The sequence below is a fragment of the Caloenas nicobarica genome, chromosome 4, assembly GCF_036013445.1.
Source record: "Caloenas nicobarica isolate bCalNic1 chromosome 4, bCalNic1.hap1, whole genome shotgun sequence".
In the NCBI taxonomy this organism is placed as follows: Eukaryota; Metazoa; Chordata; class Aves; order Columbiformes; family Columbidae; genus Caloenas; species Caloenas nicobarica.
This window is the reverse complement of record NC_088248.1, coordinates 45,895,873-45,915,029: the sequence shown is the minus strand read 5'-3', so window position 1 is coordinate 45,915,029 and position 19,157 is coordinate 45,895,873. Positions and strand designations below refer to the sequence as shown.

At 36.6% G+C, this 19,157-nt stretch overlaps 1 protein-coding gene across 1 annotated transcript; it reads right to left on the bottom strand.

Moving 5' to 3' along the window:
• Positions 1 to 276: 276 nt before the first annotated feature.
• On the bottom strand, positions 277 to 17,175 carry LOC135988314 (coagulation factor XI-like). Its single transcript, XM_065634198.1, has 14 exons — positions 17,118 to 17,175; positions 14,053 to 14,215; positions 13,285 to 13,391; positions 11,535 to 11,694; positions 10,864 to 10,973; positions 8,015 to 8,174; positions 7,147 to 7,256; positions 6,899 to 7,058; positions 6,673 to 6,788; positions 6,234 to 6,408; positions 4,083 to 4,258; positions 3,680 to 3,775; positions 1,822 to 1,961; positions 277 to 432 (listed from the first exon to the last, which is right to left on the bottom strand). The coding sequence occupies exons 1-14, from the start codon at positions 17,173 to 17,175 to the stop codon at positions 277 to 279; spliced, it is 1,887 nt and encodes a 628-aa protein (XP_065490270.1).
• Between the last annotated feature and the right edge of the window lie 1,982 nt (positions 17,176 to 19,157).

The window sequence follows — 19,157 nt, the reverse complement described above, 5'->3', positions numbered from 1 at the left end:
CATCACTCTTATTTTATGCTAGCAAGGACAGAAGAAATCAATGGTTCAGACATATTTTTTTTTCTGCCAAATCAGTGACCACAGACTTTATTTTTATTACTGCTTTTTATTTAGTAATGGCAAAGTTCATTCATTCCTGCTTTTCTGCTTTCTTAATCACCTTTTACATTCCAAGCTAACAAGAAACACCATTTAAAAATGCTAATGCACTTTATCACGTTGTTCCTAGGGTTATTATTTCACGACATCACTTTGAACCAGTAGGTAACTCTCATGCTACGTAGTTTTTTCTATAATCCAGTTTGAATACTCAGCAACTTTTGTGTAGACACCCGGCTGCCTGGGGCGAGCACACCCTTCGCCCCAGCTGGTGATGCCCACCAGGTACCAAACCTCCTCGTGCTTGCATGAGAGAGGCCCTCCTGAATCCCCCTGTGTCACAGGAGAAAAAGACAGAGCACGCAAGGAACAGCTCATGTCAGTATTTCTCTCTCAAAGAAAGCCTTGATCAAAAGCAGCATCATGCAATGTTAACATCAGCATAACTGCCTAGATTTCAATTACTTTCACCTAAGGCTAAGTAACAGGATATTGAAGCAGGTTTTCTGTTTTTCTAGTAAATTGACTTCTAAATACTTTCCAGTCATTGCAAAAAAATTTCCACTTCACATTAAGGTTCAAAACTACTATGTTTTGTTTTAGTTGTTTGTTTTGTTTTGTTAATTTATCTACATACACTGATTTAAGATCCAGTGAAGTGGTGGTGAGAGAAATCGGAAAAATGTCAGCATTTTCTCTTATGACTTTGGTTTTCGTACACAAACCTCAGTTGTCTATATGGCTTATTTTCTTTGAGTGATTCTGTCCCCCTCAGGACAAAACACCTCTCTGTTTTCTTTTCCTATTCCTAACTGATCTTTCTGAACATAGGGTTCTTTAGTGTAGCTGTTCCGAGTTGTTGAGACAATAACAAGTATGTTATTTTTATAGAACAGCATCTCCATGTTCTGGTGCACTGTATCAGATAAAGAAAGCTTAATTGGCATAGAGGAAAACTTCCCACCTCTGGGTATTTTTATTCCTAATTACTCAATTCTGATCATAATAACAGTAACATTTTAACATAAAAATGTTAACTGTTAAATGCTTAAAGTGAGAATACTGTATTTGGTAGAAAATTTAATCTTACTAATCAGACTATTTTCTTCTTGCATAAATTAACTCAAAATATTTAAATTAATGGAAGTGCATGAGTTTACAGTTGAGCAGAGAATTTGGATCACTGAACTCATGTTGTTGTGACATTTTCAATTCTAATAAGGAACAAACCAATCTGCTCAGCCTGTTTTTAGCCTTCCTTTCCCCATGCATTTTAACGGCATTGCTAGTACCCTCCCTTCTGGTTTGTACACAGTGGATGGTTTAAAATAAGCTTTCACAAGCTAAGAAGTAAGAACATCACATAGGAAATCTGCTTCTGTTGGAGAAATGCTTTAAGATGCTATGCTTGCTCTCTTTGGATCTCTGATACTCCAAAGGAGTACTGTTTTATTCCCTAAATGGAAGAGATATATATATATATATACACACTCAGAGTTTCTTATCTTTGGAATTTATCCCTAATGATTTCAATGTCACATAAGAAATATTTTGCATATACTTTGATTTTTAGTGCTTTTGACATGCAAAAGTGATGAGTTAATCAACAGCTCTATTGATAACCATATTTTTCTAATGGCAATTAGAATTAATTACAGTATTCAATTATATATTTGAAGAAATGGTTGGGATATGTGACTACATACTACTTCATTTCATTACCTTACAAGCATCCCTTCCACCTTCATCATAGCCAGCACAGATCACTTTGTCATCTATTCTGCGCTTCCGGTACCTTGCCTGGCATTCCTCTCTTGACATGAGGGGCACAGTAGCCTTCTGAAGAATGTCTTCTACACGGCCTGTGTAACAGATGGTATGAACAGAGAGATGTTTGCTCCTAGCAAAATAAAAGTTAAAACTGTAGAAATCCCCATACAGTGAAATCACAAGGTTGGAGGCCTCTGCTTTTGGATGTTCATTACAGTGTTCTTCCTCTTTTTTTTATATTAGGAAACCATGTAGTTTGTCTGCTAATTTGAACGTTTTTATAATGACACATTTTGTCTCATGCCTGGGCAAGTTTCAAAACTCCCTTGTGATTTGCAATGAATCCTTGTATGAGTACAGCTTTCAGGACATTGGCATTTGGAACCTGTCTTCCTGCTGAGACCATTGCTTTGTATTATTAATGATTATTTCTTAATAATGTGTTTTGATAGAATTGGAACATCTCAACCACCAAATCTGTGCTGCTTCACACCCTAGTCGCTTACCAAGAGTAAATACGAGTAATTGAGAGCAGAGTTTTCTTCAAAATTAACAGCAAAAATTAGCCTATACAATATCTGCCTTCAAATAGAAAGGTATATAAAGTAAAGTACATTGTTTAAGTAAGGTTTTTAAATATACATAAAATACATATATATATAATACATAAATAAATGTAAAACCAGACTCAACTAATTAACAGCTACTTGGCCTACTTCCATATAAAATCAAAGGAGTTCAAATACCATCTACTATCAAAACACAAAGGCAATTGGCACTGTTTATAATCAGTCTTCAGAATCATAAAAGCAACATTCTTCAATCTCTAATTTCTGAAGTCACATGAATATAATCACATTAAAAAAAAAAAGCATGTAGTATGTGCAGACTATAATTCAAAATCCCACAGAGTTCAGTGATAAGTCTGTTGGCTTTTTTTCAGCTGGGAGCACAGAGAGGAGCGTGCATCCAGATATACACTATTTTTTGCCAGCCCATTGAGCTAGAATCTAAGGAAATGTATTTGAGGGCTGTATAGCATATATTTTAAGGTTTCATTCTTACTTTCATTTCAAAGTATTTTTTCAAACAATTCATTAATATTTGTTAGGATCTGTTCCAATTTTTGTGTTGGAGCACAGAGTTATTTAGTGATAATTTTATACATATTTCGTATATGTTTTAAGATGTCTTAATAGAAGCAGATTCTAATTAACAATTATATTACGATGTTGGCCAGATAGAAATAATGGTAGCCAAGAGCATAGTAGAATTTTCTGTAAGAAAACCCACAGCAAAACAAAACATGGCCTGACTCTAATCAAATGTCTATCAGTGTAAAGGAGGAAAATGACTAATGAAACTGAACAAGTTATGCAATTACTACTGGAATAACTGACATCAGAGTCACACGTTCAGATCATGAGCTCAGACCTTTTTTTGGCAACTTCTTTGGCTTGGAGATTTTCGGTATTTGATTTAACCTCCAACTCAATGTTTCTTAGTAAAAATGAAAAAGTAATAATGAAGTCTTTTCCTTGCACACATATAATAAGCTGAAATCAAAAGGTCTTGCTGTATTTGATATCCTTAAATTTCCTCAGTTAAGACACTCTCTCCATCTCTCCCTTTACTCTGCCATGGTAGATGAGCTGCATTAAGTCACTGGACTAACTTAAGAACTCCCTAAAGTGATCAGCATTTGTAAAACATCAGAGCACACATTTGTACTAAAGAACATTAATAAGATCTGGAATAGGTAATCTACAGCTTGACAGCTTCTCATCATTGTTTAAATATTTATCTGTACCTTTTTCTTTTCTGTAACCCCATCCAATTACCCAACAGTCAGTATAAAGTATGTTAGCATCTTCTTTTGATGGCAGGCAAATAGGTAGTTGGAGATCTAAAATATGATTAAAAATATTAGTTTGACCAGCAGAAACAACTGCAACATGAAGGTTTTGTGGGTACCTACACGACTCCTGATGATAGTCTCCACGTTATGCTTTGTCCCTTACACAATATATCATTCCAGTCACATAAATAAAAGCCACCCATTTTCTTTTCAAAGCAAGCAGAATGAGATTCTCCTCAAGCCCCAGTAACTGCATGTTAAAGGAAGCCAGCCCAGGTGTCATGCACTGCCATACCAATACCAGCCCTGTGTCATCCTGCACATATTCAGAATTCCTCTGAAATACGCTACATACCAGTAAAATTCATGGGCTTATCAAGTTTCATTAAAGCAATGTCATATCCAGTCCGTGCATATTTATAGTGAGGGTGAACAATAATCTCTTCCACTTTGAAGAAGGGTGTATCCTCATTTATTTCTGATTGTTTTAAAATACCAGCATAAACACGCCAAATGTTGGGATTCGCAAGACTGAGGGAAAAAGACAAACAGTAATTCTATGGCAAAATATTTGCTCTGATTTAGAGTTTGTGTGCAGCTGTCAACATCTTCCGTTACTCCTGAGTGTACAGTGAAGAGCACTGAGGTCGTTCTTTCCATTTTTTATTTTCACACTTTCAGAACTAAAAAATATTTCATTCTGTCCATTCTCTCCACTTCTGCTTCTTTCTGTTCCTCTCCCTATTCATATTTTCATCCCCACATCAGTTTTCTCTCTACTTTATGTTCAGACTCTCATTGTCCTGATCCTTCTTCATCCTCTTTCCCTGCCTTTTTTAATTTTCTATTCTCCTATTTAAAAAAAAAAATATATATATATATATATATAATCAAGGGTCTAATGCAAGCCCTGAAGCCCTGAAGTAGTAAATGAGATTCTTTCCATTCATTCCAACACAGCAGCTTTTCTTGCAATAAAAAAGGGTTGGGAATAGAAATTTGAGTATATTATGCCACTTGTTTTTCAGGAAAATGACACTAGCCATGTAAATATAGATTAGAAAGTGTAATATCATAGATCTATATGAAATGTTCCAGCTAATCTTTATGATTTCAACTTTGAGTAAGTTTAAGGGATATTTCATTGTAGCATTCTACTCTTACGGCAACCTAGAAATTTTGGTATATGCAATGAAGAAGATGCAAAATTCTCTTAAATAAAGTTTAAAAAAAATTTGAAGATTTTATATATGAATTCATAAATGCCAGTTAGGCTTAATAATTTCCAGTTAACATAGTCTATTTTTTATATTTATTTTGCAGGCATATCTTCTCCCTTTGTCTTTTATAATACTGGTAACTTCTACACTGGATAGCAGGTAGAGTTCCCCCTTTTTATATAGGGGTTTTTCAGAGAGTTTGACTGCTTTTATAATGCTTGCCACTGGAGGCAAAATATTGGCAATACTATTCCACATGAAAACAATAATGGGTAACATAAAACACTGCAGGAGTAAAAATGTCTGATTTTGGACCATGTTGCTAGGTCAACAAATTTTCTTTGAAGCACTTTATCTGTTACCGGTCCTTTTTCTGCCAGACTGCATTATAGTCTTACACTTTCCACTCTCTAAATGACAGGATAACCTGCTTTACAGGTGATGACAATGTAACAAAGGAAATTAATCATCTGTGTGACAATTAAATCAGCGGTTCACAACACATGTAATTTAATGACCCAAATCTGATGGTAATTTGATTAACACTACAGGCTATATGCATCAGTACGAATTAACAATGGCTTGGATATTGCTCACTTTAAATTTTATTCTTACAGCTGAAATCTGCATTAAAAATAGGGCATTAATTGACCGATAGAGAGAATTTTGAAAAAAAAAATAAATAAAAAAGAAATAAAAAAGAAACTGTTGAAGGAAAACCAGGACAACTGGGATCTGGTTGTTTCATATAAGGCAGAGATAGGTAACTCAGGTACAAGGAGCAGCCTAATGGGACCCCCACAGAGGTCAAATAAGTTAACTAGCTGAGCTAACTGCTGCTGAAGCTATCAGATTAGCATCACCTTCCTAAGTGTCATGGAGAAATCTCTGAGATAAGTAATTTGAAGTTTATAAAATGTAATAACCTAACAACAGATTTTCCTTGATAAATGAAATGATATTACAGTAAGGAAAAGCTAATATCGCATGAGAATATCTAAGTTTCTGTAGGTATCTAGTGTCTGCTTTAGAATTTAATCTTCTAGATGCATTAAAATAATTTAGCATCAGTAGCACAATACTATGTTATAAAGGGACAAAGTATGGAGTTCTAGTTATGTTAAGAATATGAATTGTCTATATTAGAAGTTCACCTTTTGATTACATTAAAACAGTTTATTTTATTCTAGTTCTCATTTTTATTTTTCTGAAAGGTAGGTCTCAACTTATCTCACACTCCAGATGAAATTTTTGGTTGTATTTTTACATTTCCATTTAGGCCTCACCTCATGACGCAGTGAGCAGCTGTAAGAATCCACTGGTTGCTGATGATGGAGCCCCCGCAGACATGTCTCCGACGAGACAACTTGACGTGCAAGCTGACCTGCCATGGCCACTCACCAGGGGCAGAGTCTGTACCTCCAACGATCCTAATATTTCTTGCAGAATGCTGCATGCACACTACAGAAATAATTCAAACCTGTGCTTAAAGATAATTTACACTTGCCAGTGATAAATGAAGATGAGACAACTGCTGATCCCTGAATAGGGACCGATCTATTGCAAAGAAGGTGATACATGAGACATTCTAATCCCGTTATGATTTATGATCATAAAGTCTATTAAAACCAAGTTCACAGGGCTACTCTTGGTGTTTACAATGTGCAAACCTGGCCTGAAATCAGTTAAACCCTGTCTCTTTTACACAAAAGAAGTTTTACTCACCGGTGCTGGCTTTTTTTTTACATAATCTTAGTGAGTATCCAGAGATCCTTCCTGGCCCATGTACTATTTTCACTGGAGATCCATTTGACGACATTCTTAGGTGACACTCACACTTTCTGCCAATGAATTAATGCAAAGGTTATTATGATAACATACATCACCCTCTCATCAAGTCTGCGGAATTATTATTTCGGCAATCTTTGAACAGCTAAAAAATATATCTCACCCTTCCTCATTGCATGAATCTTGGAGGGGAAAGTAGGTAAAAAACTGGCAGCGGATCACATCTGTGCAAACCTGCTGACAGGCTCTGTGTCCTTTAGTATAAGTGACATTCAGTTCATCTCCCAGAAAATTCATATGCATGTAAGTGCGAGAATTGCAGGCTGTAAGAATGAGCGCATTCCAAGCATCAGAAAGTCTATTAGTTTGATTAATTTAAAGTTAGTATTTTAATTGTAATTTATTGTTTACCAGGAAAGGATCTTCTGCAATTTAGGAGACCAAAGCCTGATACAGCATTTTCTCGTGATGTAAGTGCCTCTGGTATCCCACTTGTGGATGTCTTGAGAAGGCAAAGATTTCTAAAACAAACAATTTTTTACAATAACTAAACCTGTTTTCGCATCTAAAAATTGATTGTTTGGGTACTGGAAAGAGAAGGTTCTTTCTTAAATTTGGTTTTTTGTTCCAAGTTTCTATCTGTAAAAGTATTTCATATGAAAATGCATTCACTGAGTCCACTAGTTCACACTAAATTTTTGTAATATTGTGAAATGTCATATGACTGTATTACTAAAGGTTGTACAGCATTTATGCATATGTAGAAGGGGTGACCTTAGATGATACATGCCCTCTCATCTTTGGTTCTCCCTGAAATTCCTTTGAAACGTTGTTCTTCAGTTCCATGTGGAATGTAGATTTTTAACTATTCTCACTAATAAGTGTGAAAGCTCAATAGAAACATTTTTTAAACCTGTTAAGTTTATTGAAGATCTTTTCAAGTAAATAACTTAATACTGCTAGGAGACCAGATGACTTTTTTGATAATTTCATAAAATTCAGCTTTAAGTCATTAAAGCAATCTGGAGGCTTTCTGTCTCTTTGATGTGTATAACTCTTTTCTGCAAAACGAAACCCCTGATCACACTGGAGAACAGATGAAATGCCCACAGGAAATCACAAGCTTATGAATACAAAACATAAAAAGCTGTGCTTTACTGAAAATAACCTTTTAACAAAAATTTCCAAAAGTATGAGAAAATAGTGGTTAAAAAAATACTGTGTGCTTTAAAAAAAAAAAAAATCGACTTAGAGAATTAAAGTTAGTTGTCATATTCACCTTTGGGATTCTATTTGCCATTCCCTGGTAAAGAATGTAAAGAACAAGCACTTTGGAAAATATGTACAAATAGTTTGGCAGACAGAGATATCAGGAGTGAAAAAACTTGTAATATTAATTCCTGAAAATTCTTGATCTTCAAAAATGTCCATTTGACAATCTGTATAAAACAAGAACAAAATATCAAAATTCCAAAGATTGTATTATGCCATTAGAATATTAAGGTTTACATATTATACGTTTCTATCCTTATTCACATTTTCCTTCCTTTGTTACTGATAATCTGGAAAGATAAAACCACATTTTAACCAAAAACTATTTCTTCAAGAACATTTTTGAGTGTGTAAACTCATGGAGAGGACTGCTGAGAACAGATAAGGTTCATATAGAGAAAAAGAGAAATTACATGTTAGAATACAGATTTGCTAATCTAATAGGAAAGGCTTTCAATTAAGAGCAGTGGAGATCAGTCTACAAATCCACAGTTAGGAATAAATCATGATAATCTAGGCAAAGGCTAAAATAATGAAGGTAATGGGTATATCTAAGAGGATCATAGGAAGACTAGAAGAAAAATAATGAGATGATCCTCTTAACACTTTATTGAATGCTATTTAAAAAGTAGGCAGAATAAGCAGGAATAATGTATAGTTTGCCCTCTGACATGACCAAAATAACATAACAGAGGCTCAGCAGGATAATTCACACAACCAAACTACAGATATAGGAGTTACAGGAAGTACCAGCATGTTTAGAAAAAGAAGAATGAGTTGCAATCTCCAAAGATATACTTGAAGATCTAGTTAAAATCCCAGTGCAACAATAAAAAGGAGGAAAAAAGGAAGTACCAGTATGGAGGATGTTTATTGAAACTATCAAGCTGTAAAGACAGTAAAAACAAGGAAATGATCCGAAACATATGACTTGGTGGCAGCAGAGAACTGGCAGCAGCTGTTGAGAAACTGCAGCAGCCAAGTCGACACTACCCAATGAGTTATGGAAACATACTGGGAACGCCTAACTACAGAAAGGGAAAAGCACCAAGAGAGGTAGAGCTTAATGTGGCTCCTGTTAATTTGATAAGGTTTTCAAAAAACACTGGACAGAAATTACACAATAAGAACATGGGGGGCAGCGGGGGAGGGGGAACACAGCAGACTAAGAAATAAGTGTCAATTAATTCTGACAATTACTAGGTAAGATGACATGTTAAGGGGAAACAGAGTTCAGGACAATTGATAGTTTCTAAGGAAAATCATATTTAAAGCACAAATGTGGATCTGGAACTCTAGCGAAGCTAACCCATGACCTCAATGGTCATGTTCAGTGATCATTCAACAGTCAATGGCCTCAAGGAAGGTACTTTGCAAAGGGCAGAAATATAGACAAATTACTGTGGATGTGTAATAGCATAAGGACAAAATCAGAAAGGCAAAGGCACAAAATGAAAGGCCAAATAAGAAAGAACAACTCCTGAAAGAAAAACATGCAGTACTGTTCAGTTAGCATTAAGAAAGGAGCTCAAGTTCTGCTCAGAGGAGAAGGAAAGCTAATGGCAAAGGACACAACAAATGCCGAAGAACTATGTGGGTTGTTTCTTTTTCCTCTCTTCTTTATGAAAACAAACTGCAGTTAGATGGTCAACAACATTAGCATTACTGAGCAGAGGGAAGAGGGGATGGTAGAACAGGGGACAGAGAAATCCCATAATATTGATGATTACAGTGGTCTTAGAATCTGATTGAAGCAATCTGAAAGTTTCTTGGTACAATTTAGCTTTTTGATGTTCATAGAGGTTTGCTGTGATTCCAAAAGTTTTGAAGGGAAGCATCTATTTTTAAAATTATGATCATTGCTGCCATGTCATGACTATCATAACCACGAATATCTGTCTTTCTAGTATATCTTAATGATAGAGTTTGGAAAAAAATATCTTCCCTCCATTCTCTCTCATTCACATAGTGAAGGAACAGCTAAATTGTTTACTTCTCTTTAAAAAATTTTTTCTTCCTTTTCCTTCCTTTTTTTTTAATTCTTCACACTTCATTTTTAAGATCTGAACAAAACTACTTTTTAAATGGTTTCTGAAGGTTATTCCTACAGTAGTACTAGCAGAGTCTGAAGAAAACATATCAATACAGAAAAAAAGATGCAGAGCCTATACAAAATGTGATTTCTACGGGAAAACAGGAAAACTAGCTGTGAGCTAAAATAAGGGTATATGGAAGCAGAAGAACATCACCACCATTAAGAAGGGAAAATACCACACGATAAGTCAAAGTGGAGGTAGATTAAAAAAAAAAAAAAAGAAGAAAAAAAAAAAGTAAAGATGTTTCAGTTGAGAATAAGAAAGTATAACACACACTGCACTCTTGAGTTTTGCCTGAGTAATGATGGCGGGAGCAAGTACAGACACTGCTTCATCACAAATCACCCACAAGACACACAATACATCCCTTATCTTAGCCAGTTGTATTAGAAAGCCACAGGTCTTCATTGAAAATTTCTAAGTGCATACACAGTATACAAACAGAATTTAGAAAGCTTTGATTTTGATGGGATTTTATCTTTCGTTTTTGTATTCACAGTACAAAGATAACGTGCAATTTCATTAAGCTAATCTTATGATCTTCAAAGCATGCAACTGTCTTTGTAAGACGAATGATAAAATGGAAAAATTAAAAAGATCTGAATCTCCTGTGTGCCTGAGAGTACTAATTATATTGGTAAAATAAGTTTCTATTAGAATTATATTACATAATGCAACATTTCTACATGTCAGAGATAAACTGCACCTCATCATCCACAGCCCTTAAAACCAAACTGAATCCGAGATTTTAAATAGTTACCCATTTCAGAAAGCTGGCATGCCTTTAAAGAGAATCCAGACACAATGTCATCAAGCACCTTTATGCTGGTTGGAGTTCCTACACTGGCATGTTTCAAGAAGCATTTTTTACTGAGTGACAAAGGATAAAGAAAGTGGTAAGACAAAAGGCCATCTTTCTTGGTCTACACCATCCACCTAGCCCCGTAATTCCTACTCTGGTACACGTTCTGGCCATGGGCCAGAGCAATCTTTAAATAAGTAACAAAGCTAGCTGAACAAAGTTTAACTTGTAAAATTGAGAAGATTAACGGCTCAAAAATAGGCCTGATAAAAATGAAAGCATTTCCCTGGCTGCTCTGATGATGCTGTTTTCAGAGCAATAAGCAAAGCAAGATTTAACAAAGCATTAATGCTGCACACCTACCAATATAATTTGCATTTCAATATCTCCAGAGGATTTTAAATTTTTTCAGTGCTATGATAATCAAGTTTGGTTTTCTCATTGATGGGCAAATGGAAGCTAATTTACCACAGACATTTTTCTATCTGTGACTTTGAATAAACATTGCAAGGATGACAAGTCAAGGAAAAATTATTTCCTTGAATAAATTCTCACACCCTAGGCTGCTCTGAGATTTACTCTACTAAAGCACAGCACTGTCCAATGAGAGGGATCAAACCTGTATTTACCGAAAGCTTGCATTGTGAAAAGTTTCTGAGGCATATGTAAAAAAATGACAACGGTTGTCATTGGTACATCTTCTTTGACATTGTTGATAGCTGTCAGCCACAGTAACATCATGAATTTTCCCTTCCATATCCAGTCCTATGTGGACATCTGGACTGCAAGCTGCAAAAAAAAGAGACCAAGTTCTGAAAATGTGCTTTTATTCTTTCCCATACCCTGCACCCCAAACTGTCCAAAATATAGCAGCTCATATGACACAGCCCTCATAATCCAGATTCTACATCATATGCTCACTTCAGTTACATCGTATTTCACATATACTTCTAGTAACAAAATGAGAAGTGTAGGTATAGTATAGGGCTGCACGGCAGAGGAAAAATCTAGCAGACTTTGAGAGTGCTGCTGCCTCCATGAGAGTGGAGCTCTAATAGCTATAGCTGAGACCTTGATAACATTAATCAAAGCAAGAACTCAGGATTAATCCTAAAACATTCTTTCACATTTCCAAACTAATAGAGCAGTTTAAAAGGTAAATTCTGTCCTCATAAGCAACAGCCTTCTCCCGTTTGAGTCAGAAGATTTCATTTACACTCCACAGAGGGAGAACTGGGACTGTGGGGTTTGAAATAGCTTTTCCCCCCACGCACAATGCAGGGTTTGCCTCATGGTTGGTGAGATCTCTTCACAGAACAGAAGTCAGCCAATCCTTGGTGGGGGTTTTAAACATACATGGGTAGGTTTTCATTTTAGTGATATTAGTCTGATTCTAGAGTAACTCCAGTGATATTAATTAGTCTATATAGCATAAAGAATTACATTCCACTGAAATCTATTTTGCTGGGCCAAAGCTACTCAGAAATACAAATGTGACAGGATGTTGGCAGGGAAGGTCTTTTGGAAGTCCTGACTGCTCTGAAAGGCAAGTGGCAAGCAAAAGCAAGCACAACTGTGTGTCAATAGCTGAAATGGAGAACTTGTGTAAAGTAATATCCAATTAACACTGGCTTATTGAGGTGCTATACCAATAAAACTAAAGAATTAGCCTGAAATCCATAAGACGCTAGTTTGTCTCAAGGTCAGGAAGTGAATAAATATATTCTTCCTTATGTTGTTTTTCTGCAGTGCCATGACATGCTTAGAGCTGTTATCCTCTCAACGAAATCATTATGATGATACAAGTTTTAAACATATTTAAAACAACACATTTAATAGACTTGAAATATGCCTGCTGATAACTCCCAGGTATGGCGTGCTCACACTAAGACTCTGTGCATAGCACACATACACTAAAAGATGGAGCTGCTCATAAATTATTACACAAAATCATGAAGGTTGCAACATCACTGTGAATATGCACTTCTGTTTTGCTGGGTACCTACTCTACAGAGTTACAAAACAGCATCACACATGCCTTGTGAGCAGTTTGCTGGAGGGGAACTGTAGTAGCAAATGAATCTTTAGAACTGTAGCTATCAGTTAAAGCATGTGCTCCTATTTGGCCCTAGCAAATGAAATAGTGACTGCAAGAGCATAATTTCCATGTTACCTTCTCTAGGGAGCCTTGGTGGTGGATAGTTGGGGCTGAAGTGGAAGATTTTGCACACTGTGTATGAAAGAAATCTGGCAAAGAATATACCAATCACTGCTTGGCTGCTTCCCTAATTGTATTTGTGGTTTAAAAATGCTAATTTTCTAACATCTGCTACATGATACAGAGCATAAAATTCATACATGTCAATAACCATATCTTACCACTAATTTGGATGTTACACTGTTTTAAGGAATGTCCGGAGATAGCTCCTTCCATATCCACTTTTGGCAGCATTTCTGTATCGCTGTCTTTTAAGTAGCAGGAAAACCTGTGTTTTAAAACGTAGCAGTTTACAGCTTTTACAGCACAGTCCTTCCTAATTGTTTCTCAGGTGAAATGCAGGCTGCCCAATATCCCTGACCATTAAAATTTAGACAATAAGTGCAATTTGGAGAAAGACAGGGTAGAGCTCCATCTGCTTTGTTGGCAATGGCATATTTGGTGACAGATGAGAATATACAGTGTTTGTGGGAGCTCCAAAAGATCTCATTAAAACGAGAAGCACAGCCCAGGGTTTGGAGGACAGAAATGTACTGGGCATAGAGAGGGAGGATAGCCTTATCCTTAATTGTGAGAAAAATATGCTAAAGAGAGGGGTGAGGGGTGCAGTAGAGGGGACCATTGGAGATGTGAGATTGCTCACATTGTCCCTCAACATTAAATACATGCTATGGAGGAAGGAGTGCACAGTCAATTCTGTTCCCTTGGAAAGGTGGGTATTTGACCATGAAAAACTGGGCATTGCCAAATTTAATCTTTCAAATTTAGGCAAATACTCTTTTGGAAAACCAGTTTTAAAGATAGACAACATTGTTTTCCACTACAACCCTGAAGCCTCCCCTACGTGCCTGTGTTCTGTCAAAACGTTACCGAGTTCCTAAAACTACCCCAGGAGACAAGCAAAAGCCACATGAACATGAACATTTTACCTTTTTGCAGGATCTTTAGTCCATGTCGCAGGCAAATAGGTGAAGAGCAGACAGGTGGGGTGGTAAGTACACACTACTTGGCAGTAATTGGCACTTGGTGTAAAAACCGTGGCGAGGTCACCTCCCTGGAAGTATGTATTTTCATAGGTCTGAGTCACACATTCTGATATGGAATAATAAAACGCATAAATTATTAGAGATGTGCACAGTTCACCAGAAGAGGGTGAAGCCACTGCTTCTCTTTGTCATTGACCTTGCTTTTAAGAGAGTCCTTTGGCAGGAGAAGAAGGTGAGGGAGGTGAGTAGCACAGTTCCTCTAAGAGTCTTGTCTTTGCTCTCCAGTAGAAATAAAACTCTCTAGGGTGTGTCCCGAATTCCCTGCCTTGTCCCCAATGCTGGAGCAGGGCAGTTTGAGCTGAGAGAAGCCTGAGCAGCAGAATGGGCCACAAGGCAGATCTGCACAGCAGAGAGGGAAGGGACCTTCTCATGTTGATCTCAGGAGCTGCAGAAGCATCTTCTGAGAGAGACCAGTACCATTAAGAGGAAAACCAGCACCATTAAGAGGAAAACCAGAAGAAGGACGTCCACAGACCAAATAGAGTTAGTTGTACGGGAAGACAGTCCTATTTTGTTTAGGGATGCTTAGAGGCCAGAGTCACAGACAGTGCCACAGTGCACAGCTTCAGTTGCTCCCAGCATTATATAAAACCTCCGCTCCTCACACTTCACTGTGAATCCCCTCTGCTTCACAATGAAGAAAATACTGTTACAGGAGTAGTGTCTCAGGAGCCATCCAGAAAAAAAATGAGCTCAACTATGGCCTCACATCTGCAGGAATTCATCACCAATCCCATCTTGAACTCTGTAATTAAACCCACTCATGCTGCAATGAAGATACCCAAGCAGCACGAATCTGTTCCCACCTTTCAAAATGAAGGAGCCTGTAAGATCTCTTTGTTAAAACACACGAGAGGGCTGGCTTTGCAGAGGAGCCTACTCTCTTCTTGTATTTTGGTCTCTAAATGTGTAGCAAATCGGCAAATGTGCTGATTTTTATTCCTGTACAAAAGTGCTTTTTCTTAGCTAAAAGATAAAAAGAAAATACTGTGTTTTTACAGAATGGGAGGAAACCCAACTGAAAACATCTTATCTAGCTGGTTAATCTGTTATAATAGACCTATCATACTGTATCAAAAGCTATTTAAAATGAAAACAAATGGAACTATCGTATTGGATTTTATAGTTTTAAAATGTTATGAGTCAATTTCAATTTGTTAATGTGATTATAAACTATACTTAGGTAACTCTATGTTTCCTACACATGGGTAAGATATATAATTTACACACACACACACTTCCCCCCCCCCCAAAAAGAACAAATAATTATTAGACAAATGTGCAAGATATGCTAATATCTTTTAAAGGTTAATTTCTCGTTAACACAAAATGTGTACCTTATAAACATCCATATTTTCTGGTATATACGCTTTCGATATCTTTCTCTAAAAATCAGTATTTATTATTCTCAGTAGGGCTTCTTCAACCAGATTTGTCATTAATAGAAAAGCATTTTATTTTCTATTACTTAGAACAATGTAAGTGAATTCTAAAGTCAAAAGAAAATAATATTGCAATTATGTGCTCTATCAGTCATTGTGGATCTTATTTACCTTCTAGTGTAAAAATAAGACACAAAAAATTGATTTATGCTGTAAAACTATGAAACTCTGTCTGAGTTCTGAAATACTTTAATAAATATATGTTTCCTAGGCCTCAGAAATGTTTCAAGATTTTAGTTTTGCTGAGATTTCAATCCATGTAAAAATATTTCCTTAAATCATACTACCTCTATCAAACAGATTTTTCTAAAAAGCTGAGTTACCTAATTGTGCTCTGAGAAAACAGTTAATACATTACTGAAGATAAACCTGTGTTAGATCTTAGTTATAACTTATCAGAACAGGGAACTTCAGGGAAATGCAGTGCAATTTTTGTAGTTTGACTTTTGTTAACTGAACAAGGTAAATCATTAACACAGATTGACATTGAAAAAAATACACAATCACTAATTTTCCAGTGTATCAAGAGAATTCTAAAAAATAATTTACAATAAAACCAGTGGTTCTAGAGTTATTCACACATTGCTATAGTCTTTCAAGCATGATGGTACGCAGGTGTCACACAGACAATTTTTAAATCCATAATTTCACGCAAAGGCAATGTGTGAGTAGGACCAAAGGTTAGTGAGGTTTGTTTCTTAAAAAAAAAAATGGAAAAGGATGTTGGCTCTGAAGCTCAGCTGCTGTGAAGCTGCTGGGCTGAGTGGCTTCTGCACCGTGGCTGAAATAAAACACCGATATATTAATATATGTGCTTTTCCAGAACCAGATGCTCCTTTTTTGGCAGAATACCCTGTTGACATTGAAGACCCCACTAACCTGTCACAGTAGGAACTCAGCACATTTTAGACTTCAGCTCTGTAGTTTGGAGAAGACTTCAATGCTGGCTCCTACCCCAAGGACAGTGCCTGGGAAAGGGCTGTGGCTCCTCTGCAGCAGGGAAGAGGCAGCCAGCTCACCCCAGCACCCATCACTGCAAAATTTAGAGACCTCGAATTTGTTCTGGAGGGGAACCAGGCTAGAGAAAAGCCAGCTGAGAAGCACGGGGCTCCACTCAACCTCTTGGAACCCCCATTGACTCTTCCTAAGCTGCTGCTAAAGCTGCTAAGCTTGCTGCTGGGTGTAGGACACTGAGCATCACAGCAATATGCCAGATACAAGTTGGATGCAGCCTCAGTCGGACAGATAAAACTGCCCGTAGCATTGTCCCTTGTGTGCTGTGGGAGGTGACAGCATAGAAGGGTGGCAGGACCATGTCAATAAAGCCCCATGAGAAAGTTCCACATAAGGCAATAGGGTTATGCGAGTTACTCAAACTTAACCGAGCGCAACCCAGAAGAATGAAAACAGCTCTCTCAGGAATAGACTGCAGTTACTAATTGTCTCCCCTCCTAGAAGAGTTGCGTTACTCTGTGTGCCTATCTTAGGAATCATATATTCACTTACCACTGTAAACGGAAGCAAGTAAGAAAATGAAATAAAAAGTCTGATAAATCCAAATCATCCTAAAAAAAACCAAAAAATCATTTTTTAGGATATGTTCAATTAAAGGTGTATAATTAGTTTTATAAAGTATCACAAGGTACATCACCGATTTACACTTGTACTGTTACACTGTTAATTCAAAACGACGTTGAGAATTGCAAATTACAGATGTGATATGCAGTTATGGCATATATAAAGTAGCATATAAGAGCAACAAAGGTTCGTCCTTTACTTATGGTTGCAAGAAGCAACAAAGCTTACAACCGTTTAGAGAATTTGTGCTTTGTTTTACAGCAGAATATTTATTCTTGCTTAGACTGGGAGCAATATTCCATCGAAATGCTGTTATTAATCCTGACTGTCCTGGTAGTTAAGTGGATACTATTATCAAGGGAGCAAACAAATGACTCGCACTTACTACTTTTGGTATATGTTATATGAATTTTAAATCTTTTTTTTTCCCCACATGCTATGACTTAAGCTGTGAAAGAAGCAAATAAATTCACCACCAACACAATCCATAAATAGATCAACACACACTGTCTTGTTGCTATGAAAACCTTTCACTGAATATCAGTTGCAATAATGATCACATACCTGAACATACAGCAGGTCTGGATGAATGGATAAGGTCTATGCTCTACTAAAAAAAAAAAAAAAAAAAAAAAAGTCAACAGTTTGTGTTAAATATTACTGCGCCTGCAATGCTAACTTATGTTAATATTTACTTTGAACAGGTACTCTTTCTGTCAATATTGTTATGGATCTTAGGCCACATTTTCAGGGCCTACATCAGACTTCACTGAAATCAATGCCTGGGTTTTACACCAGCTGAGCATCTGCATCTTGATGATATTTTAAAATAAAAGGTGAATTCTTGGTTCAGATCAGCCAGAGTATCTGTTACTAACAGAAGAACCTGTATAAACAGGAAATGAGATTCATCTCAAGAGTAAATTCTGAGCTGTGTCAGGAGGAAATCCACACAAAGTCAGTAAGACTAGCGACTCAGACCGAAGCAAATGGCACCATTATGAAATTACTGTAACCGAGGACAGAATCATCACCTATGGTTTCTTACTATTACACCATTTTCTTGAAGCATTCCCTTGGCAAATAGAGACAGCTATATTCTTCAACTATGTATTCTGTGCTCTGTTTTCTCTAGCATCAGTTCAAATTCTTATTCCTCCTTTTCAATACTCTACAGAAATTATCTTGTCTTCATCTTCCAAGTAGTTTTACTGTGGTCATTTCTACAATCCTGTTTTGTTGTTAGATTAAACTAAGACCATCTTTAGTTTGCTGGAAGCCATTAAAATAAAAGAAAAAAAACAACTCACAAAATTCTGCTCACCAATATGAAATGTAAATGCAACAACAAGTCAAACTTAATTTATAGCTGATCTGAATCACTTGTTTTTATTTCTACAATTCTTTTTAATATGTGTAACCAAAGCAAAATAAATTGCAAACAAAATATTCTTCCAAATCTTAAAAAGGTATTTTGTTGCATAGTGAAGTTGCCAAAGGGACAACTCTTCCCTCCTCCCCACTCTTTTTCCTCTTTTCTTTTAGACTGAATATGCTGAAAAGACTGATATATATATGCTGTACTCAAAAAATATCTAGATCAAAAGATTCAACGCAACTGTGACCCTTTCAAGCATCCTGATGATTGAAATGACTTCTCCATGACTTACGGGCCAGCAAGTGGTTTTGTACAGAGGACGAACTGTCTCAAAGAAGGTCTTCATACTCTCCTGTGTATCAATGTGCTTTACCCTGACACGCTTCTAGGAGAGGACTAAAATGTTCTCAGTACAACAGCTTCCATTTTTATGTGCTCTCTTCTGTTTTAAGTGTGCAACAGTGACAAGGGAGAGCACAAGAAGGCTTTATTGCGAAACACAATGATAGTTTATTCCTGTAACATGAAGTGTTTTGAGACTAAGATGCCTGTACAGCTCTGACCTTCAGCTCAGAAGAGGAGATTTCCCA

Bases quoted from the DNA above. Each gene is read 5' to 3' on its own strand.
- LOC135988314 (XM_065634198.1), bottom strand. From the start codon at position 17,175: ATGATTTGGATTTATCAGACTTTTTATTTCATTTTCTTACTTGCTTCC. The intron at 11,695-13,284 runs GTAAGATATGGT...TTTTTTTTGCAG, and splicing joins GTGTAACATCCAAATTAGTG to CTTGCAGTCCAGATGTCCAC. The intron at 6,789-6,898 runs GTGAGATATATT...ATTCATTGGCAG, and splicing joins GATTCATGCAATGAGGAAGG to AAAGTGTGAGTGTCACCTAA.